The 24,619-nt window shown below is 40.6% G+C and overlaps 2 protein-coding genes across 2 annotated transcripts in view; one reads left to right on the forward strand and one right to left on the reverse strand.

Moving 5' to 3' along the window:
• Nucleotides 1–9,644: 9,644 nt before the first annotated feature.
• LOC150050024 (uncharacterized) lies at nucleotides 9,645–11,205 on the reverse strand. Its single transcript, XM_090352918.1, has 3 exons — nucleotides 11,134–11,205; nucleotides 10,644–11,102; nucleotides 9,645–9,931 (listed from the first exon to the last, which is right to left on the reverse strand). The coding sequence occupies exons 1-3, from the start codon at nucleotides 11,203–11,205 to the stop codon at nucleotides 9,857–9,859; spliced, it is 606 nt and encodes a 201-aa protein (XP_090209044.1). The 3' UTR covers nucleotides 9,645–9,856.
• The window catches only part of Stt3b (STT3 oligosaccharyltransferase complex catalytic subunit B), a 73,793-nt gene continuing 60,139 nt past the window's right edge, over nucleotides 10,966–24,619 (forward strand). Inside the window, exon 1 of the mRNA XM_090351796.1 lies at nucleotides 10,966–11,520. Within this exon, the coding sequence (XP_090207922.1) occupies nucleotides 11,204–11,520 (317 nt within the window). The 5' untranslated portion in view covers nucleotides 10,966–11,203. The remainder of the gene's footprint in view (nucleotides 11,521–24,619) is intronic.

Here is a 24,619-nt window from a genome sequence, read left to right on the forward strand (position 1 = left end):
CAGAAACCAACTCTCTCAGTTTTGTAATGCATTATAAAAAAAAAAAAATCCTTGCTAAGCGCCCTGACTCAAACCTGTAATTCTAGATACTCAGGAGGCTGAGATCTGAAGATCCAGGTTCAAAGCCAGCCAGGGCACCAAAGATCGTGAGACTCTTATCTCCAATGAACCATCAGAAAACTGGAAGTGGTGCTGTGGCTTGAAGAATAGGGCAGTAGCCTTGAGCTGAAGAGCTCAGGGACAGTGCCCAGACCCAGAGTTCAAGCTCCATGACTGACCAAAAACAAAACAAAACAAACAAAACCACACACACACACACAAAACCCCCAATCCTTTCATTATTTCAAAGGTACTTTAATGAAGTACATCATCTAGAACAGATAACCTAGGGCATATGCTGTACTTTACAGAAAAGGAATTATGGAATTTTTCTTTAAAAGAAAATATTTGCATGAATTTAATATAGATGGCCTCATTTTCTGAACAACTTAAAAAACTATACATAATGAAACAATGTATGCATAATGTATATCCATAATATTGGATCATACTATTCTAATAATCATGCTAAAGAATATACAGTCCATGATAGTAATTCTGCCTTACTGAAGATGTGAGAAGGCTGTCTTACAAATTAAAGTATCTCAACCCCATTCAGAAGGGATATACAAATGAAAACCACTTTACTTTTTAGCAGTTTGTTAACGTACTCTGTTTGTAAACCTTAGGAAATGGACTCTCACACGTTATGGGAAAAAATGCATTGTAGAAATGCAGTTGTTGCAATCTTACATGGAAAATAATTTATCTGTGGAAATTGCAAATGGGTATACGTAGACCAAATATCACTAATGATGAATTGAAATATGGAATTTCTTCCGTGGGAAAAATAGTCTTGTTTGCTTGTTCATTGTAATCCTTGTTTATAATAGCACCAGACTCTAACAGCCAAACATTCACTAATGAAGACTGATTGAATTATGGTTCACTATGAAACAAGAAAGAGGAATGAAAAGTTTCCTTGTGTGTTGATTTGGGAAGATCTTGACGATAAATGTTTAGAAAAAAATCAAGATGGAAAGAAGTGAATGTAACTCAGAAAGAGAAATGAAATAAGGAAGTTGAATCCTATGTGCATGTATTAGCATGGAGAACGTTCAAGACACATAGGAAACCATAAATCATAAACATGATTTCCTATGGAAAGAAGAGAGGGAAGGATGGGAGAATGGATAGGTCTTCACCATGAATTTACCATCTCTGTATTGAATTAAATAAAACAACAGTAATAAAAAGCATTACCAAACACCAGCTCCCAACTTCGTACCCTTCAGAGTAAGCAATGCTCTGACTCCAGTTCTAGCAAGTGTGAAGCTCGGAGTTTAAATCCCAGTCTCTGTAAAATAAATAATTTTTTTAAAGCTGTAGCTCAGGGGACCATCCTGCTTGAATTTAGAGCCTCTATCTCTTGCTTGCAGGTCTTTGCTCATTGTTGTCACTCTACCACTTGACCCAAAGCTCAAAAATTCTTGTTTTACACATTGTTCAAACTTGGTGTAAATTTTTATCTAATAGGCACATTTAGTGTAAATTTTTATCTAATAGGCACATTTAGCGTAAATAACTATGTTCTGCTAGCTTACCTCTTCACCAAAATTCTCCAGTCTAAATATAGTACAATTACCCTTTCCTTCCTAGCATTCTCCCTGATTCTTTTATGTAACAGTTTGTTTTTGTTGTTGTTGTTTTTTAGTTTTCCTACAAGTAAGGTCTGACTTCACTCTAGCCCTATGGTAGTTTAAGCCAATGTTTCTTTTCTTGTTGGCAAATCAAGGCCACTGAAACCCAATTTTGGTATTTTTGTTTAAGCTTCAAAATGGCTAGGCATGTCTGAAGAAATGAAGATATAGCCCTGGAGCAATATAAAGTCAATATAATAATGAGAGAATGTGTTGCCAATGAGACCTAAAAGCAAGTCTGTTAAAATAGCTTTTTGAAACCATTTGTTCTTCTGAAAAAGAAAAGGATATATGTGATTGGTGTCTCTTCTTCTAATCTTTTGCCTTGAATAGACATGTGATATCTGGAACTGTATTAACTCTGTTAAAATAATGATGAAACTGTTAGCCTATGACTCACAACCTTAATTCTAACTGCTCAGGAGACTAAGATCAGGAGCCTCACAGTTTAATGCCAGTTCAGGTAAATGAGTTCTGTTGGGCACCCATCTCAACCAATAAGTGCATGTGTTGACACATGCATATTATCTTAGCTATGTAGGAGGTTAATATCAAGAGGATCACAGTTCAAGACCAACCTGAGCAAAAAAGCCAACAAGATACCATCTCAACAGAAAAAGCTGGGTATCATTCCCACTAAGGCAGAAAGTATAACAGGCATGGTTTAGACAAAAGGCCAACCTGGGCAAAAATAATAAGACTGTACCTATAATTAATGAAAACAAAAATGGCTAGAGATATTGTTCAAATGCAAAATGAGTTGAGTATGTTTTATTGGATTATTGGGAAAACAGATACTCTAAGTACTTCAAGAATACATTGTTTTATAACTAAAAATAAAATACAAACAAAGTGAAATAATAATTTAGGTATGATTAAAAAGCATAAGAAACAAAGTATGGGAAAGTTTCTGACTAAAGTTTAGGGTCAATGGGCCGGGAGTTTGGCCTAGTGGTTAAAGTGCTTGCCTAGCATGCATGAAGACCGGGGTTCGATTCCTTGGTACCACATACATACAAAAAAGCCGGAAGTGGTGCTGAGGCTCAAGTGGTAGAGTTCTAGCCTTGAGAAAGTCCAAGGACAGTGCTCAGGCACTGAGCTCAAGCCCAGGACTGGCAAAAAAAAAAAAAAAAAAAGTTTAGGGTCAGAAAAATAGACTTCAAAAACATCAGTCTTGGACCTCAGTATGGTGGGAAAATTGAGATCAAGAGGATAAAAGTTCAAGGCTTGCCTCTGGCAAAAATGAGACTCTATCTGAAAAATAACTGAAAGCATTCCAGGGTCTGGTAGCTCATGCCTGTAATACTAACTACTCAGGAGGCTGAGATCTCAGGACCTTACTTACTTCAATGCCATCCAGGACAGGAAAGTCCATGAGACTCTCATCTTCAATGAACTTCCAAAAAGTTGAACAGTAGCTCAAGTAGCAGAGCACTAGATGTGACCAAAAAAGCTCAGGGACAGCACCTAGGCCCTAAGTTCAAGCCTCAGGCTACCCCACACACCACAAAAATAACTGAAAGCAAAAAGAGTTGTTTTAAGCAGCAGTGTGAGCAACAAATGCATGGCCCTTATTTTCAACACTCCTTGCTTCATACTGGACTTCTTTACTACTATAACACCCCTTCCAACACACGCACTGCCCTCCCCCCCCCCCCGAAAAAGGAAAAAAAAAAAAACCTTTTACCTTGGAAAGTTCCCACACCCACATAGTTGTCTGCAACTATGCTGGTGATTCTTATCTGACCAAAAGAATCCTGTGTATTTTACATTTTCTCATTTTGCTTTTCTCATTATCTTTCCTATTTTCCAAATATTGTCTGCGCTCCTCTACTAGATACCCTCCAAGGTAGAATTGTAGAGAGGAGAGGACCTGGAGAGTGGAGGCCCCAGCTTTGTCTCAGCAATATAAAGGAGCCAAGAGAAGGTACTATAGAGCTGACAGCCAGCTATCCCGCACACACTGTAAGGACAGTAAACCAGGATGGCATTGTTGGGTGACTGAACAAATGCCAGCAGTCACTGTTCTCAGGGTTTTGTGTTATGGGAGAAAATAAGCCTCTATTTGTTTAAGCTATCATTCTTTGTGCCTGTTACTTTTAGCCAAATGTCTGCTTAATTGATACCACTTCCTTCTTTGGAAGACACAAGATAATGAACACAGAAATGTGAACTTTCAGAAGGACAAAGATAGAAAATTAGTCTGCTTTTGTAACCTGTAATCTAAAACCGAACTCTCACCGTTTCAATAGTAGCAAATGAGCTGGGAGTCAGTGGCTCATGTCTGTAATCCTAACTATTCAAGAGACTGAGATCTGAAGATTGCAGCTCCAACCCAGCTCAAGCAGGAACAGTCAAGAAAGTTTACAATTAACCAGAGTTACAATTAACAGTCAAAAGTGGAGCTGTGGCTCAAGTAGTAGAGTGCCTACTTAGAGTGAAAAAGCTAAGGGACACACTAGCACTGGGGGCTCACACCTGTAATCCTGGCTATTCAAGAGACTGAGATCTAAAGGATCTTGGTTCAAAGCCAGCTGAAGCAGAAATGCCCATGAAACTCTTATTCCAGTTTACTAAAAATGCTGTGGCTCAAAGGGTGGAGTGCCAGCCTTGATCAACCAAGCTCAAGGAGAGTACTCAGGTCTTGTGTTTAAGCCCCAGTATAGTATTGGAACACACACACACACACACACACACACACACACACACACACACACACTGCAAATGAAGATAGCAAATATGACAATGACCTCTCAATTACTGGTGTGTCCCTGACTGGTTGTTATCAACTCCTCTTCTTTCCTCCTTTTTCTTCTCTTTCTCTTTTCATTTTCCTTCTTCCCCCATCTTTTTTTCCTCATTCCTCCTTTCTTTCTTCCTCCTCCTTCTACTTCCTCCTCCATTTTTTTTTTTTTTTTGTGCCAGTCCTGGGGCTTGAATTCAGGGCTTAGGTGCTGTTCTTCAACTTTTTACTCAAGGCTAGCACTCTACCATTTGAGTCACAGCTCCACTTTTGCCTTCATTTGGGGGTGATTAATTGGACAGAGATAACACTTTTATGGGTTTTCAGGTCTGGTCTGACTTCAGATTGCAATTCTCAGATCTCAGCCTCCTGAGTAGGTAAGATTATAGGTGTGAGCCACTGATGCCTGGCCTATATGGTTTCTAATACACCCTTTCCACCTCATAAACTGTACTCATCAAGACTCTCCCTACTCTTTAAAGCCAAGCCATGACTCCATTAAAACATCCTTTCTGATACCAATCTTCTCAGGAAAGATAACATCACTGCTTCATACTAGAGTCTCCCACAAAGCTCAACACACTGGCCTGCAGGAGTGTCTGTATTTATTGGAGAGAAGTCAGATCTTTTCCTTTGCATGTGTGGTTGCTGGCATGCTGCAATAGCAGAATTTATTTGCAGCTCAAGACAGTATGACCCACAAAATCGGCAGTTTTGGTAGTCTGTTACAGAAAATTAGTTGCAAAATCCAGTTCCATTGGATTGTAAAAAATAGTTCAGCCCCCTCCAGTGCTTAGCTATTGCCTAGTTTTGCAATACTATGAATCACAGCCTTCTTGAATTCTCCACTAAATTTTTAAAAGCTTATTCCTATGGGAACTCAGGAATTCAACCACTTGGGAAAACAGGTTAACTTTACCTAGTCACTTCATTAATTGAGAACCAAATAAACTACAAAGAGGATATCATGGCTGATACAAATGTACATATTTAACAATTACTTGCAGTTATAAACCTGTCAGGCCTAGGAGCTGGGACTAAGGCAATGAGGGGACAGGTGAGGCCCCCTTGCTGAACCTCAAACTTCTTTTCTGAATGCTCTCATAGACAACAGCACAGCATGACTCCATATTTTACCTGTGAGAGCATGCACAGGAGTGACTTGCCTAGTCACTTGACCTACTATACTACCTAGACCTAATCCAGAACCCAACTCTCAGCTTCCTATCCCTTTTTACATAGGAAAGGTGCTTCTAGCTCTAAAAACTGAATGTAAACATTACCCTCATACATTTTTCCAAACTATCTTCCGTTCACTGGAATGACAGAAAGTGTCCCACAGTCAAATGTGCTTTGGAAATTCTGGGTGAAATCAGGTCACTGAAGTACTTTGCAGAATTCTCAGTATGGATATGGTACATTGCAAATTTCTTTTTATCCCTGTTTTTTCACAATGTTTAGGCATTAGTCCGCCATTTACACATGACAAATGCCAGCTCTAGTTGCACTCTATTCAGCACAACACTATGTGTCATACTGTTTCTGTTTCTCAAGGCTGGGCAAAACGGTCTTTCGCACCTTGATCACTTCTGAGATACTTTATGGTCACTCAAACCTCTCATTGATTACAGTGGGAAATGCCAAAACCTATGGGTCAGCAATATAGGCTTTTCTTGATTTGACTTTGTTCTGTTTTTGAAGCCAAATTTTGCAAAGACGAGTCTGTTCCCTCCATGTCCTTTGCTCCTTGACTCCTCCTCACCAGCTGTTATCTGAGTTTTGCCCAATTATTTCACAAAATTTGGTGACCTTGTAGTTGCCAAGTACCTATGGCTCATATCTGTAATTCTAGTTAATCAGAAGGCTGAGATCTGAGGATCTTCTTGTGGAGCCTGCCTGGGCAGGAAAAGTCTAGGAGAACCATAGCTCCAATTAGCCAACAAAAAGCCATATGTAGGGGCTGTGGTCCAGGCTGGAGCAAAAAAAAAAAAAAAAAAGCTGAGACAGCATCCAGGCCATGACTGTAGGGGAGCCGGTGGGGGGAGGGAGAGAAGGCATTCTTCAGGCTCATGTCACTCTGTGATCCATCTTCATTGGGACATCACTCTTTTGCTATCTTGAGAGCCTGAGAGTTCCTTAGGACCTTTCACTCCCAAAAACTTAATCCATATTCACAAAGTCCCCAATTTTTTTGACTTTTTTGATTCTGAAAATGCAAGATCTTGCATTTGCTATGCAAGTATGTTATCACTGAGCTACATCCCAGCTTGTAGAATCCTAGGGGGGAAAATATCTTCCTCCTAAGTCTCTCTTAATTTAGCCATCTCCTCCTGGAGATCTAGAGGAACTTAAAACATGAAACATCTAAAGGTGTCTTGATTATCTCCCCTCCAAAACTTTTCCCCACTTCTGAGATATTCCCTACCCAAATGGTCCGGTCAGGCCCAAAACTCCCGACTTCTTTTCCTCATCTTGTCCTACCATAGCTATAAATCCTACTACAATGTTTCCTCTTTGTACCTCAAAGGCCCAGAGTTGAAACCTAATTCTCTTCTCTAAACTTCTGCAAATGCTCTTATACTGGTCTCCTTGCTTCTCTCACCCTTTTCGTTTTATCCTCCACATTGCCGATCTTGTTATTGTTTAAAATGCTTCAATGGCTCCCAGCTGTTTAATATCTACAATTCCTTAGCCAGGTAGAAAACCTGTCCTGGGATAATCTCATTTTTATTGCCCTTTTGGCTAATCTCCCAATATACTCTCATGAATACTCATCTTCGTATATTAATTTGAAAATCTCAATCCTGCTTAGAAGTTTCTCTTCCTGAATTGTCTCATGGACTTCTGCCTAGTTCTCATTTACCTCTTATTTATTTCAGCCTAAATACTGCCTCTCCTAAGAATCCCATAATCAGAGCTAGACTTTTAATGTCAAATACATTGGTCAATACATTGCACTTCTAATGTTTAACTGACTCTCCAGAGATTTGAACTCAGTAAGTTATTATAGGCACCTCGCAAGATAAAAAGTTTATAGATAGAAAACAAGTATGCTGAAGCCCCATGCACAAACTGGAAAATCATTTTTCCTTCATGTTGACAGGTTGGAAAATGAGAATTCATACATAATGCTGCAATTTATTTCTTCAAGGCCAATGATGCCTTGCTCAAAAAGGCAACTTCTGACCAGTGCCAGTACCTCATGTCTGTAATCCTAGCCACTCAGGAAGCTCCCTGAGGATCTATGATCAGTTATCCCCAGCAGACAAATTCTTGAGACTCTTTAGTTAACCAGCAAAAAACCACAAGTAGAAATGTGGCTCAAATGGGAGAATATAAGCCTTAAGCAGAAAAGCCAGGCAAGAGGTCAAGGCTCTGAGTTCCAAGTCCCAGTGCCAACACACACACACACAAAAACATAATATCTGAAATCTCAGACTAACGAAATCTTACTAATCCCTCACCAAAGTACTTTCTACATTGCAGCTCAGTAATCTTTTTCAGATATACACCTAATTAATTCTCTCCATATCACAGACAAGTATTTCGTTAACATGATGCAAAACTCTTAGTGTGGCCTTTTCTACTTTGCCCTACTGTCTGTATTGCAACTATACAGCAGGACCTTTGCATGTTCTTCTGTCTTTGGGGGCCTTTTTCCATTTCTCTTCCCCTCATCCATTCATCCTCACCACTAACGCTGCTTCCTTGGTTAATGATTCCTATTTTTGTAAGTAAATCCCCTACAGATCTTGCCTCCACAGAGTTGGTCACATCATCTCCTGGTACTTAGCACTGCAATGATTCTGGCAATGTTCATTTCCCTAAAGCTGGCTGAAGCACTGAGTGCAGGAACTGTGTTTCTCAGTTTCCCAGTGCTGGGCAGTGGGTAACATACAGAAGGAGCTCAATAATTATTTGTTAAGTAAATAAAAAAATCAAGAACAGGGCTGGGAGTTTGGTCTAGTGGTAGAGTGCTTGCCTAGTATGCACGAAGACCCGGTTTCAATTCCTTGGTACCACATACTTGGAAAAAGCCAGAAGTGGTGCTGAGGCTCAGGTGGTAGAGTTTTAACCTTGAGAAAAATCCAAGGACAGTGCTCAGGCCCTGAGCTTAAGCCCAGGACTGGCAAAAAAAAAAAAAAAAAAAAAAAAATCGAGACCAAAGGGCATTTCATATTTCTTTTTGTGTGTGTGTGCTGGTCCTGAGGATTGAACTCTAGGCCTGGGCACTGTCCTTGAGCTCCTTGTTGTTCAAGGCTACCATGCTACCACTTGAGTGATTTTACCACTGTGGCTTTTTCTGTGTTTTATTGGAGATTAGTCTTAGAGACTTTCCTGCCCAGACTTGTTTCAAACTGTGACCCTCAGATCTTAGCCTCCTGAGTAGCTAGGATTACAGGTATGAGTCACTGATACCTGGCTTACTTTTATCTTTACCATGACCCTGTGATGGTATGTATCTATTTGCAATTTTCCCATGTGTTATTAAGTAATTTCACTGACTATTTACAATTGGCTAAGTGTTAAGAAGGAGTTGTAAACAGGTAATTTGTCCAATTGTTACATGTCTACTAACAAATAATTTGGGACTAGAACCAAGGCCTGTAGCTACTAAGCAGCCAAAAGAGAAAGCAAAAAGGACAAGGTGCAATATAACAAGGTATGTCTATACCTACAACAGTAAAACTAGAAAGATCCTAACAAGTCAAAACTTTAGCTTGGTATTTTACATTAAATAAATGCTGACGTTTTAGCATATTCTATCTCGGCCCCGAGGAAGAGCATGCCACCTTTTTCCTCACAAAATTGATTAGTTAACATTCTATCATAATCCCATTAAAATTTAGGTGTCTCATAAATGCTAGCTTGTTAAATGGGTGAGGAAATTTATTTCTGGAAACCTTTTCATTTCTTAAATGAGACACTATTTTTATACGAAAACCAAGTATCTAGGTCCATCAGTTTCAAAGAGCAGGTATCCGTTATCAATATTTTGAAAACACCTAGTATTTAAACACAAGTTGTATTTTTGAAAACTCACTGGCTTTCAGAAAATAATCGCCATTAAAATCATTAAGAAAACAACTGCCATTAAAGCTCAGATACTATATCCTTAATAAAACGGACAGTTAGCTGACGTTAAATGAACAATGAATCAAGTATTTATTGAGCTTTGACTGCCAAGCTCTGTGCGAGTAGAGCAATTCTAGGATCCCCATTAATCCCCACTTGAAAGTCATTTTGCCCCGCGTTTCGACGGCCGGTGAATAATGCAGAATTCGGGCGGAGGGTTTAAAAAGACAACTCGGTGTGCAGGGGTCCTCGCTCCTCTGCATGAACTGAAGTTGCCGCCCATCCGGGGGGGAAAAGTTCAGTCGTTTCCCGGGTGAGACGGGATTCGCACAGTGAATTCCAGCATTGGCCTTTCAAGCGAACCTTCATTACTCTTTGATTGGGAAATAAAGGAAAAAAAAAAAAAAAGGTTGAGACAGGGTGGCATTTCGGCTGCCAGGCTACATTTTTCTGGAGCGGAGGACTCGACCCGTTCGTTCTCCTTCCGGTTCCCGGCTGGGCATCGCCCGCTTCACGCTAAGGCAGTGGCCGGGCCGGGGACGCCGGACAGGTGACGTCCGGGAAGCCCAGGGATTCCGTGCGCCCGAGCAGGGCGGCGCCGGAGAGAACCTCCGCCGGCGGGACCCACGCGCCCGAGCCGTGCAGTGCGCCTGCGCGCCCGGTCACGTGGCGCCCACTCAGCGCCCAGCGGGTTAAAAATCACTACCGCGCAGACGGCTCGGGCGCGTGTGCGGCTAGGAGGCTGGCCGGCGGGCCGGCCATGCGCTCTTGGCGCCCTTTCACCGAGTTTGACGGGGTCGGCCCCTCGCTGCGCTAGACCACCTCCCTACCGGTCCTCAGCCCGGCTCGGTTCCGTGAAGCCAGCAGAGCCCCCTAGCGCCCTTCCTTCACAGACCGCACACGCGCTCAGAACCGCGTCTTTCAACTGACAATGAAGCCAATTCCCAGCGAGCTCGGCTGCTCCCGGCGAATGGGCGCGAGGCTGGGAGGAGGGGGGGGAGCCGGTGGACCGTTGGGCCAAGCCCCGCCTCCGTCCGCGCCCCTATTGGTGGGCGCGGAAGCGGTGAACACGCCCCCTAACGGACCTGTCGCTTCGTGACAGGCGGAGGAGCCAGTTCCTGTTGGGCAGGGGGCGGAGTCGGAGGCTGCTCGAGCTCCGCCCGAACTCTGGGGCTCCTCCCCCTGCTCCTCTCGGCGGGGCGGGCGTGAGGGGGGAATGTCATTGCTTCTCGGGGCCGCGGTGCCGCCTCCGTCTGCTGCTGCTGCCGCTGCCGCTGCTGCTCTGGCGCCCTCGTCCCGTCGGCGTTCGCCGCCGCCGCCGCCGCACTGGGGACACGGATGGCTGGAGGGGCGAAGGGGCCATCTGGGTTGACAGAGCGGCAGTCGCAGCCGCTGCTGAGGCGGAGACTTCCCGCTGCCGCCTCCACCCCCCGTGCCCCGGCCTCGCGGCGCTGAGGGCGGGAGCGCGCTGAGCCCTTCCCTCCGCCTCTCTTTTCTTCCTCCTCCTCTCCCTTCCCTTCCTCCTCCTCCTCCTCCTCCTTCTCCTTCTCCGGGTCCCCGCCCAGCACCCCTCGCACCAGGCGGCGGCGGTGGCGGCGGCGGCGGCGGCCGCCGAAGAGAGCGAGACCCGCCGCCGGGGCACAACATGGCGGAGCCCTCGGCCCCGGAGAGCAAGCACAAGTCGTCCCTCAACTCGTCCTCGTGGAGCGGCCCCATGGCCCTGGGGAACAGCCGGCACAGCCACCACGGGCCCGGGGCCCAGAGCGCGCCCAGAGCGGCGGGCGGCGCGGCGGCGGTGCCGAAGCCGGCCCCCGCGGGGCTGTCCGGAGGGCTGTCGCAGCCGGCAGGCTGGCAGTCGCTGCTCTCCTTCACCATCCTCTTCCTGGCCTGGCTGGCCGGCTTCAGCTCGCGCCTCTTCGCCGTCATCCGCTTCGAAAGCATCATCCACGAGTTCGACCCGTGGTGAGTGCCCGCCGCCCCTCCCCCCGCCTCGGCCGGGCCGGGAGCCTCGCGGCGCGGGCGCGCCCCCCTTCCCGTTGCCTGGTTCTCCTTCCCTTCCCTCGTCCCATCCCCGGCCCGAGGGCGAAGTTGGCCCCGAGCGGCCCCGGGCGGGGCGGGGCGCGGAGCGGCGCGTCCCGGAGCGGAGCCGGGAGCCCGGCGCGGAGGGCGGGCCGGCCCCCGCGCGCGGCTCCGGGCGCCCGGTCCCGACCCGCCGCGCACCCCCGCCGACTCCCCGCCCGCCCCACCCCGCCCCGCGCGAGGTTTTTTTTTTTTTTTTTCTTTCTTTGGTGGACCGGTGTGGTGGCGGGATGGGATCCGCGAGGGGCTGCCCGGTGACTGCCGGGGGCGAATCCAGATGTGCTGATCCGGTCTGATTACGGCGCAGTTTTCCGCCTTTTCCCTTTTTCAGTTTGCTTTCATTCCACGGGAAGGGAGAGGAGTGAGATGTGGTAGGAAATCTTATCCCCGCCAGTGATCTAAACGCTTGCCGCTCGTATTCGTTCAGTACTAGGTATTTTTCAAGAGTCTCTCTCTCCCTCTCCCTCTCCCCCTCCCCCTCTCCCTCTCCCTCTCCCTCCCTCCCTCCTCCTCCTCTCCCCCTCTCTTCAACCTCCCACCCCCCCTCCCCCCAGGGCCCTTTGCATTCAGCACCTCACTGTTTCTACCATCATCTTGGGTTGCCTTTGAGAGCAAAATGGTTATTCTGTGAACCCAAGTTGTCACACTCAGTGTTGTGCACCGGATCCAAAAGCGTTGCATTATAGTTCTTTTATTGCTCTCTGCCGGAGAAGAGAACAAACAGTACCATAGTTGATGGGAGCCCCAGATTATATTCTACCAAAGTTGCAGGTTGTCTGCGGGACCTACTTAAATGTTTTAGGAAATTACTCCACTCTCAACATCAGCTGTTTCAGGCATTAGGCTGCTATGTGAGTTATCTTGAACTTTCCCCTTAATCTTTAACTTTTCCCTTAAACTGACCAATCTTGAGATTTTCCCATCTGAGAGTATGCCTTTTAAACTTAATTGATTCATTTTGTTAACCTGACCTGTAAACTTGAGTTGATCTTACTACCTTATACATTTCAGTTGAAGTTTAATGGTATTTGTCTTATCATTTGAAATGTGTATAGACTCTTCTTGAGAGTTACTAAATCTGTAGAATATGAATGTTTGTGGAGTGACCCATATTTTTGAATACGTGACTTAAGTTCAGCTTTTCTGGAGTGAGAAATTTATACTATAACATATATTGAACACCAGATGAGCCCATTCATGACAATTAAGTTTGGATAATTACTTGTGACATTCTTTACTGAGATGTTTCAACCCCATTTTAGAGGTTCTTTTTTCCTCTTAAGTTTTCGTTTTGTGCAGGCTTTGGAGCTTGAACTCAGAGCCTGTTGTTGTTCAAGGTTAGCATTCTACCTACTTGAACCACAGCTTTTTTGGGTGCTAAATTGGATACAGGAGGCTTATGGTCTTTCTTACCCAGGCTGGCTTCAAGCATTGATCCTCACAACTCAGATTCCTGAGTAGCTAGAGTTACAAGTGTAAGCCACTGGCCAGTCCTAAAAGTTTTTTTTGTTGTTGTTGTTGTTGCTGCTGTTGATTGTTTTTTTTAAAAAAAAAGTCTATTGTTGGGACTGATAGTTTGGCCTAGTGGTAGAGTACTCGCCTAGCATGCATGAAGGCACAGATTCGATTACACATACATAGAATAAAGCTGGAGGTGGTGCTGTGGCTCAAGTGGTAGAGTTCTAGCTTTGAGAAAAGTCCAAGGACAGTGCTCAGGCTCTGAGTTCAAGCCCCAGGACAGGCAAAAAAAAAATAATGTATTGTTTTTTGAAATCATAGGAAATTTATTAATGTGATGAACTTAAGCATATCTGTGAAGCCATACTAACTAGCCGGAGTATTTTAAGTAATCTCAGTTTTGAATCACTTAAGCAAATGGGGATTAAAATGAATTGGGGAAATATAGTTCTTTGCTGGAGTTCTTGACTACCATGTGCAAGGTCCTGGGTTTATGCCTAACATCAAAGGAGAGAAAATTGGAACTAGAAAATGAACACTAGAATTTACTCAATAACTTGAACAGTACCCTGTGTCTTTCAGACTGAAATAGCTGAAGTGCATTGTTGACTTCACATTTTGTGTAGCAAAAACAACATATTTCTAGAAAGTAGTTGAACAATCTTTTACCGAGTAACATTTTTATAATTGGAAGGACAGATACAGTTTAAGAGTAGCTCTGAAACTGAAATGAAGGATTGCAAGAAAAATTGCAACTGAATGAAAGGATTTTTGCCGTTTTTTGTGTTTTGATGGAAAATTTGGAAATAAAATCAGGCAAATATCACTGCTAAAATTGAACGTGCAAACATGAGATGGCTTATTAGATTAGCTTATGGTGCAGTTTAATATTCTTAAAATAACTAAAAGTTGATTTCTTTCTCCAGTTTCAAGAGTATTCTTTGAGTCTATAAGGTTTTTTTCCCTTCAACCTAGATCTGTTTAATTTCTTCCTATGTATTAAAACATTTCTGGAGTATTCTTTTAACCAAATATATTACTTTAATTTTAGTTCATATATACTGATGTGTACATCTTTCAAAGAAAACCTTAACTTAGATGTTCTGCTTAATATAGTTTTAATATTTGTTACATTCTTGATAAAACATGCTCATAATGTCAAATGAGTCTGAGTAATAAACAGATAAACTTAATAAATGAATAGTTTTTATTGAGATGGTGAATGGTGACTTGTCAGTATGAATCTCTTATAATTTGGAATTTTACTGAAAGACATCAGGTTCAGATAAAAGAAGCACCTTGTTGCTCATTTTTCCTTTTAGCGCTTCTGAGATCTGAAATAGGCCTATCATTCATTCTTCTACCTCATTCTTTTAAAAGAGTTTTGAGTAGTTGTGTAGCTTATCCATCATTACTTTGCATTTTCAAGCGGTTTCCTTCCAAATAGTACTAACATTTTCAATACTAAATAGGTTAGCAGTCTTAATACTGTTGTTACATACTAGGGTGGAAGTCACATTCCCATCATAACATGTAACAGTGGCTTGAACCTTTAATAATACTTCACTGTTATTCTCAGTCTCTGTTTCTACCTGTTTCTGTGAACTGTTTATTATGGCCTGCCCACCTTCCCTAATCCCCTTTCCCATGTCTAGTTTCACTTCTGAAGTCATTTTACTTTCTCTGACTGTGAAGTTCTTTAAATTTGACTGTAGCTATTAAATATTAACTCAAAAGTAACTTGTCACAAAGCTGTATTAAATTTTTTGCCAGTCCTGGGGCCTGAACTCAGTGCCTGGGCACTGTCCTTCGGCTTTTTCCAGGCCAGCACTCTATCACTTGAGCCACAACACCACTCTGGCTTTTTTTTTTTCCCCTGTATATGTGGTACTGAGAATCAAACCCAGGGCTTGTGCATGCTAGGCAAGCGCTTTACCACTAGGTCATGTTCCTGGCCCTATACTTTTTTTTTTTTTGGTAGGTCATGGGGCTTGAACTTGGCCTGGGTACTGTCCCTGAGCTCTTCAGCTCAAGGCTACTGCCCTACTCTTGAGCCAAGCCCACTTCTGGTTTTCTAGAGGTTAATTAGGGATAAGAGTCTCAAGTCCTTTTGTGCCCAGGCTGGCTTTGAACTTTGATCCTCAGATCTCAGCCTCCTGAGTAGCTAAGATTACAGGCATGAACCACTGCCAGTTTATACTTGTTTTTTTTTAAATCAAGTTATCCTATAAGTGTTACCAAGTGTGTTTTAAGAGATGGTATATGTTAAGTAATACATATTTATGGAGTATATTGAATTTTATTTTTAGAACTTGGTAATTTTTACATTTTTCTTGGTTATGATCACCTCATATTTTCAATTGCATAGTTTCCTTCCTTTGCCATTGATTAGAACATGAAGAAACAGTTGTCTATGTGAGCCAAATGCTTGGCTAATCAACTAGTTCAACAGCCCCTAATTATCTTTTTATCTTGTGTCAGATGTATGTCCTGCATGTTTTTGTTACAGCTTTCCCACCATTCTCCCCCATTACTAGGGATTGGACTCAAGATCTCACACTTAGTATGCAAGCATTTTATTACTTGAGCTACACCTCCAGCCCTTTTGTTACTTACTTTGTTTTTGAGAAAGGGTTTTGCTAACTTTTCTTGTGCTGGCCTACAACATGCCTCTACCTCTTGGGTAGCTGGGATTATAGAAATATTATAAATGATAAATAGAGCCGCTGTAACTGATATACTAGTGCACTGTATTGTCTTTTTCCATAACCATTATTTTGTTAAATTATGATAATTTTGTTCCATAAAACCAAGGTAGAAGTTGATTCTCAGTGTAAACCCTTTTCCCTACTTTGACAAGTTTCTCTCATGAGAATGTTTTAATACTTGGGTTTGGCTGCATTTATCAAAAAGGCAGCAGATGCCTTATCTGCAGGACAGAAAGTTTTAGGAATGGAACTTGGACTGTAATTTTCCATAGAAATTATAGTATAAATAGGTTAATTTGTGCAAATGGGTGAATTCCTTTTCAAAGGAGTGATAATTCTTAGAACTTAAGCTGTTTGTAAGTTGGAGGCTACTTCTTGTACCTTGAAGTCTCCATTGTTTTCTTTGCAGGTGTTAGAAACAGGCTATTGACCTCACTTTTGAAGAAGACAAAAGGGGTAGGTAGTCAATTTTAGGACACAAAGTCACCAAGTTTTACAAAGGGTTCATTAGCAAGAGAAATCCAGCATTCCATAAAAAGAATACTGGCACTGATTTCCTTATAATTTAAGTTTTTCTAGTATTGAGCTTTTGAGACCATTCTAAGTTACAACTTGCAGGTAATGGAATGTATATTAAGTTGCTGAATTAGATGATAGGTTTGAATCTTCTCCCATTTTTAGTAAATGTGATTTTACTTTATTGAGGCATCAAACAGGTCTTGGATAGTTAGGATTTACCATCCTTAGAACCTTATGTAGGGTTTTCATCTTGAAAATTCAGACATGAAATTAAAACCTCATGTTCCTTCTGCCATCATTAAGTTTGAGCAAGCATTGGAAACTCAAAATGAGAATTCATCTTACTTACGTGAGTTATTAGGAAAAAGGTATCTGTCTGTACATCATCCTCTAATTTTTATGTTTCTCAGAATCTTAACAATAGAAAATGTTAAAAATTTCTCTTCATTATAATATCTTTGTATTCATCATTACATATGTGCTGTCAGAAATAAAGAATGGAAAGTTCAATACTATTCTTGAGTGAACAAGTAATATTTTTTCTCTTTTACTTTGAAAACTTCACAATCTTAACTGTATAGTTAATAACTAATAAAGGCCTCCACAGTTGAACTGATCTGTATATTGCTAAATTTTGTTTAGATTTTCAGACATGCAGGAAAGGTAAAAGAATTTTATAATGAGCACTCATAATCCATTACATAGATTTTGCAGTTAATGTTGTACTTTGCTCTATGTTTGTCCATTGCTGTGTATCTAAGAGGTCTGTAGTGCATTGTTTACTGTGATATGAAGAATGCTGTCCTTCCTCAATTCCATGATTTAAAACAAAAAAATAATATAGTTCAGAGTAGTGTTTGGTTTTCTGTAACACTAGAACACGTAGGTGTAGTTTCTGTATTGTCAGTTGGACTATAGATTAGGATCAGATTTCATCCCAGATTTTAGTAATTTTTAAGTAACTTGTATGTAATTTAGCCAAGTCTGTTGAATAACTTCATTTAACTAAGTCTGTTATCTTAGGAAAAATTCTGATGTTTTGAAATGTACTCGTGTTGTTTTAATTAACTTATGTGAGTTATTATGTCTTTATAATGTTATTTCCATGCTTCATCCAAGATGTAATAATTTTAAGTTTTATGACTTTCAAATAATAGGATGTGACCATAGATTTGATGGGCCCAATTAATAACTACTGTTGAAAGGGGAGAAATAAATGGTTAGCCTTCTATTTTATTTTCATCTCTTAGTTGTATCTGATTCTGATAACACCCCTGCTTTTTTTTTTTTTTTAATACCTGTCTTGGAGCTGGAACTCAGGACCTGGGCATCATCCCTGATTCTTTTTTGATCAAGGCTAGTGCTCTGCCACTTGAGCTGCCACTTTAAACCTTTTGGTGCTTAATTTGGAGTCTTACGGATTTTATTGCCTGCACTGACTTCGAACTGCCTCCTAACAGAAGCTAGGAGTACAGGTGTGAGCCACCACTGCTCTAGTTTCGTTTTTTAAACTACCCTTCCTTCTGAAAGGAAGCCTCTGCACTTTTACTCTACCTGTTTCTGACCATGAATAATTTTCAAAGCTTTAGAAATGGACGGAAATCAAAATACATAGAATTTTTCTTAAAGAAGGGTCATTCTTAGACTACTAGCTCTGGGACTTAGAGTTTATTGGATTTTCTTTGTCTTACGTGTTCCTTGTATATTAAAGGAAATGATATATAGAAAGTAAAATTTTTATAAAAAGGAGTGGCCTAGTAGTAGAGTGCTTGCCTAACCTTCACAAAGCCCTGGGTTCGATTCCTTGGTAACACATATACAGGAAATAAAAAAGCTGGAAGTGATGTGGCTCAAGTGGTAGAGTGCTAGCCTTGAGAAAGCCCAAGGGCAGTGCCCACGTCCGGAGTTCAAGCCCCAGGACTGGCCAAAACAAAAAATAAAAGGAGGATCATGTGTTATACAGGAGATGAGTGTTAGGTAAAGATAGGAGCAGATGCTTATTTTTTAGGTTAACTGGTATTTGTAGGTTTGCCAGGAAATCTAACCACAATTTAACATTTATTGTGAAAATGCTTTCTTAATTTCAAATTAAAAACATCTAAACATCTTGGGATATGTTTGCATATATTCTGATCAGGGCCTTTTAAGTTATTCAAATTTATACTACTTGTATAAGAATTATAATTATTACACTAATTAAGTCAACTGTATCATCTCGAACCATTTTCTTTCTGACAAGAAATTAACTTAGTATTTCAGGATAGTGGTTAAGAGATGTTTTAAATGGTAGTAGATAAGTAGTTTTTACAGTGTCAAAACAGTCTGATGATTGAGGAAATGAGGTGACATCTTTTAATTTTCCATAGACAAACTTTTTCAATTCAGTATTCTGCAGATTTGCCTGACTCTTAACATCTGTCTGGTAGGTGTTGTTGTTGTTGCTGCTGTTGCTGCTCCTCTGCCTTCAAAGCAGGCTTAAATGAGTGTCCTCCATTTAATTTATGTCTTTTAATCATTGTCTGTGATTTAAGTCTTAACATATTGGCCTATCAAAACATTGATCCATCAAAATGCCAAGTCACAGTCCTTCTAAGCTCACAAGTTAGATGGGCTAATTATTCTGATCATTTTAAGTTGTAGAGAGAAAATTGGTAGTTTTTAAAAGAAGGTTAACTAGTTTTCAGAAATGGGGCTTTTAAGGTAGTACCTGCATGAGAGGCAGTGATGACTGAACTTAGTTTAAATTTGTTTTGTCTGTAAAAAGTGAGCTTAAAATTATTAAGCCATTCCACGTAAGAAATGATGGGGTAGATAGCTGTACATCGAGAGTACAATAAGAATTCCAAAGCTAAAAATATTTAAGAATATAAATTAGTCACTTATTTTCTTGTTATCAGGACACAGGGATTGAATACCAAACTGTCTGCATTAGAGAGAAAGTCCTATTTTGAGAGGTCGTCTGAAAATTGCTACTTCAGAAGATTAGCAGTTATTTTGGTTTTTCTTCTCTCTCCTCTTCCGTGTGCATGTGCGTGCGTGTGCATATTTAGATGAGATGTCACTGTATGTATACATAGGCTTGTCTTAAAGATCCTTCCTGAGTCTTAAGTGTAAGCATTGTGACACCATGTCTGACCCTAGTCAGTTTGAATTGACAGTATTGAAAATGTTGACAATTCAAATTTTGACACAACAAATAGTTTTTGTGGTGAAGCTTAATTTGGATGGTTATATAAAACTTATGTGCGTGCATTGTTTAAGTTTTTAACTTAATTTTGTTGTAACGTGACATATAGAGGGATTATAGTTACACAAGTAAGGTAATGAGTACATTTCTTTTTTTTTTTTGCCAGTCCTGGGTTTGAGCTCAGGGCCTGAGCACTGTCCTTGGACTTTCACAAGGCTAGAGCTCTACCATTTGAGCCTCAGCACCACTTCTGGCTTTTTTTTCTATGTATGTGGTACTGAGGAGTTGAACCCGGGTCTTCGTGCATGCTAGGCAAGCACTCTACCAGTAGGCCAAACTCCCAGCCCCATGAGTACATTTCTTATCAAGCATTGTTACCCCTGTTTCATCCCCAAGTTGTAAAGTTCATTTTCAACATAGTATATCGTATCCTTGTTGCACCATTTTGTTAATCCTCTTCCCTTCCCCAAATCAGAAAAATATACAAGACACAGATTGGTACCAGAATCAAGAATAGTGACCACAAGGGATAAACCAAAGGGAAAAAACAAAAAATGAAAGAAATGACTTCACACGGTACATTGAAAACACCACCACTAAAAAATCAAGAATAATAAAACCCTGCTTGTTTCCATATCTTGTTCATTTTGATTAACATTATTTTTATATAGTCATATTTACATAGCTATTGAGCTATTGTGATCTTCTGTACTATTTTAGACATATACTAATTATTACAAATGAAGGAAACCTTGGAGTCTTTGTTTCTTTGGTTCTGGCTTACTTACTATAATTTGTTTCCAAGTCACCATTTCCTTACGAATGGATTCATGTCATTCTTTCTGATGGAAGCATAGAATTTCACTATATATAATATATAGTTTCTTGGTTTAGGTTGGTTGCATAGCTTAGCTATGATAAATAATGCTGCAGTGAACATGGTTGTGCTGGTAGCTTTAGTGTGGCCTTGTTTTGTGACTGTTTTGGAAAAGGCCAGGAGTGGGATTGCTGGATCTAAAGGGGGAGCTCTCTTTTTAGTCCATACTACTTTCCAGAGTAGTTGAATCAGTTGACATTCCCACCAGTCATATAGTAGCATTCCCTTTTGGCCACATCACTACCAGTATCTACTATATGTTTTCTTGATAATTGCCATCCTAACTAGGGTAAGGTAGAATCTCAATGTGGTTTTGATCCACATTTCTTTTATGGCCAGAGATGTTGAACATTGTTGGCTATTTTTTTTTTTCTTTTGTCGGTTGTAGGACTTGAACTCTGGATCTGGATGCTGTCCCTGAGTTCTTTAGCTCAAGGCTACCACTCTACCCCTTGAACCACAGCACCATTTTTGGTTTTCTGGTGGTTAATTGGAGATAAGAGTCTCATGGACTTGGGACATTCGTGCACTGGCTTGCTTTGAACTGTGATCCTCAGATCTCAGCCTCCTGAGTAGCTGGGATTACAGGTGTGAGCCACTGCGCCTGGCTGTTTATTGGCCGCTCTTATTTCCTTTTCAGACAAGTGTCTTTTTAGTTCTTTAGCCCACTTATTAATGAGGTGGTTTTTTTTTTTTGAGGATTTGATATTGGGGAGTTCGGTGGTAGGGTACTTTCCTACTATGTACAAAGCCCTGGATATTGCCTGGAAACTCAGTTATTAAAAGTAAATGTACAAAGTGTAGTCCAAGCAAAACTAATGGAGTATAGAATTATTAGAAAGCAACACTCTTGTAATGTTTAAGATAACTCTTTGAAACAAGTCTTTGTTATTGTACACGTGATGTTCAGGGGGTTCAGTAACATAAGTCAGATAAGTGCATTTTTTTAAGCAGTGTCACCTCTTTCCTTGTTTTCTCTCAGTTCTTCCTTTCACCCCTTCCCACCCCCCAGCAAATCGTATAGTTCATTTTCAACAGTGTCTAGTGAGTATCACTGTTGCATTTGTTCACCATTTCTGTTTCTCCTTCTCTCCCAAACAGGTAAGTTTACATACCAGAAAAAGGAACAAATAAAAAATGGCAGCAAAGGAGCAAAAAAAAAAAAAACAAAACCAAAAAACCCTGAAAAACAAAATAACAAACACCCCTTGTTTCCATTTCTTGGCATTCATTTCAAAAACATCATTTTATATGATCATATGAATATAGCTATTGAGCCTCTGTTATTCTCTCCTTTGGTCTCACTGTGTGAATGTCTAGAGTTGTGTATAATGTATCATGTCCAAGTGCATTTTTTTGTCTTTTACCATCCAGTATATATTTACTTACAGATTTATAGGCACATTCCAGCTACATCAAATGAGGGAAGAGTGCTTGTCTAGCATGCACAAAGACTGGGATTCAATTCCTTGGCACCACATACATTTAAAAAAAGCCAGAAGTGGGCCAGGAGTTTGGCCTAGTGGTAGAGTGCTTGCCTAGCATTCACTAAGACCCAGGTTTGATTCCTCGGTACTACATACATAGAAAAAAGCTGGCAGTGGTGCTGTGGCTCAGTTGGTAGAGCTCTAGCCTTGAGAAAGCCTAAGGACAGTGCTCAGGCCCTGATTTCAAGGCCGTGGACTGACAAAGAAAAAAAAAAAAAACTCAAACCAACAACAACAAAAAGAAGTGCTGTGGCTCATGTGGTAGAGCACTAGCCTTGAGAATCCCAAGGACAGTGATCAGGCCCTGAGTTGAAGCCCCAGGATTGGGGGGGGGGGGGAGGAGTGGAAATGATGCCTATGTTTTGAGTCTGACTCATTTTACTCAAGACAATAAAATTGTTTCCAAGTCTTTCCATGTCCTTACCAATGGTATAGTATCATTCTTACTCCTGGAAGTGTAGAATCCCATTGTGTATATGTACCCTATTTTCTTGATCTATTCATCTGCTGAAGGGCATCTGGGTTGATTCCACATTTTGGCTATGGTAAACAATACTACAGTGAACATGGTTGTGCTTTGTAGCTTTAGTGTGCCTTTGCTTGAGGTCTGTTGGATAAATGGCCAGGAGTAGAATTGCTGGGTTGTAAGGAAGCTCAATGTTTAGACTTTTGAAGAATTTCCATATTACTTTCCAGAGTGGTTGAACAAGCTTATGTTCCCACCAGCAGTGTAGTAGTATTTCCCTTTGCCTCCATCCCTGCCAGCCTCAGTATTATAATGGCCATTCTAACTGGAGTTTGGTGGAATCTCAATGTTTTGATTTGCATGAAGTAAGTCTTAAATGTTAATATAAACTTGAGCAGAGAAAAATATTCTGCAAAAGCTTCATTTATAAGTGATGGTCTTTTGATTTTCAACATATTTTAAATGTTGAAAAATAACCTGAAAAGTAAAGACCTCTAGAAGCCCTTAGAATAAGCTGTCTTAATGACTCACTCATCTCCCAATTTTCATGGTCGTTAACTAATCGCATCTTTTTTCCTCATAGATGATGAAACTTTTTGCTTTGTTCAATGATATACTTATGCAATAACAATTTAGTTGTGGCTTTTGTTCTTTTTGCTCAGTGTTAAATTTTTAAGATTCACTGATCAAGATTATCAAGAGTATTAGGGTAGTAAGGTTCAGCAGTAATTTAACTAGGTAGGCTTTATATCCACTGAGGGAGATCTGCCTGTTCTTCTCTAGGAAAAAGTTCCTTGCCTGTAAGAAAGACAGTTTTCTCTTCACCTAAGATCAGAAATTATCTCAAACTGAGTTCTTGAGATAGTCAATCTTGTGTGTCTCTAGATGACCTTGACAACTATTTTTAAACTATTTTTAAAGCTAAAAAGATTGAATCTTTCAACAGACATTGAGAATATGAAAGGAAGTGGGGATGGAGAAGAGACCTCATTGTCTTTAAAGAGACATGATAATCAGATAAGGGCCAAGTTACTAAAAGCTGGTGTTAGCCAGGCCTAGTGTTGGTACACAAGGAGGTGAAAAAGAGATCACTTCAGGTCAAGACCAGCATGGGTAGCATGAGATCCTATTTCAAAAGCAACCAAGCAACAACAAACTTGTCATCTATTTATACAAATTAACTGAAGGAAGAAAATAGTTGGTTGGTAATTCTTGAAAGAAGGAAAGAGTACTGAAAGGAGATAAGGCTGAAGGATCAGTTAAAGGCATTTAGGACAACTAAAAACTATTTGATGTCTTAGTATTGTAGAGGATGTTCATAACAGATAATGTGTATGTGTAGATTTTTCTGTTGTTTGTATAGCTAGTGAATCAAGAAGAGCATATTCTCTGTGTTGGTTTTTTCTGGTAGTTAATGGGTATTGATTTTATTATTTGCCATTTCCTTTATTGATTTAATACCTGACTTTCTCTTCTGAAAGGATGGAAAGGGTAGGATATTAGAAAGATACCTTCAAAAACTGATCAGAATGAATACTTTGATTCAGAGAATGATAAAGAAAAAGTCGTTGGTCTTTGTAAGTACTTAAGTTTTTAGAAAATTTGTTTCTATGTTAGCAAATATTTTGTTAGGACGTTGGTCTGATTATGTCATTTTCTTTCTTTTTTTTTTTTTTTTGCCAGTCCTGGGCTTGAGCTCAGGGCCTGAGCACTGTCCTTGGACTTTCTCAAGGCTAGAGCTCTACCACTTGAGCCTCAGCACCACTTCTGGCTTTTTTTCTATGTGTGTGGTACCAAGGAATTGAACCTGGGTCTTCGTGCATGCTAGGCAAGCACTCTACCTCTAGGCCAAACTCCCGGCCAGTCATTTTCTTTTAATTAAAAACTTCTTAAGTGAAACAATATAAAATCTCTGTTTAGAATGATTTTGATCAAATTTGGTGGTATTTTTCTGCTTTGCATTAGTATAGAACTCATGTTATTTGTGTACATAGTAATTTCTTTTGTGAATAAATAATGGGCTATTGAAAATTTTCAATTTGAGACTGTCTTTGTTCAGATTCTTAGTTTACCTATCCAGTATTTCTATAGAATTCAAACTTAAAAATTTAAGCCAAATATTGGGAGAAAGAACATCTGTCAACAAAAAAACTCCACTCCATGTGATACAGACCTCAACAGGATATAAATGCTTTGGATTTGATTGTACTCAGATAATGGTTCAACTTAATGAGTTAAACTATTTTATAGTACTTGTAGTGTTTCTCTTATATGAATATC

Source organism: Megascapheus bottae, chromosome 18, assembly GCF_031878675.1.
Source record: "Megascapheus bottae isolate mThoBot1 chromosome 18, mThoBot2.hap1, whole genome shotgun sequence".
Lineage (NCBI taxonomy): Eukaryota > Metazoa > Chordata > Mammalia > Rodentia > Geomyidae > Megascapheus > Megascapheus bottae.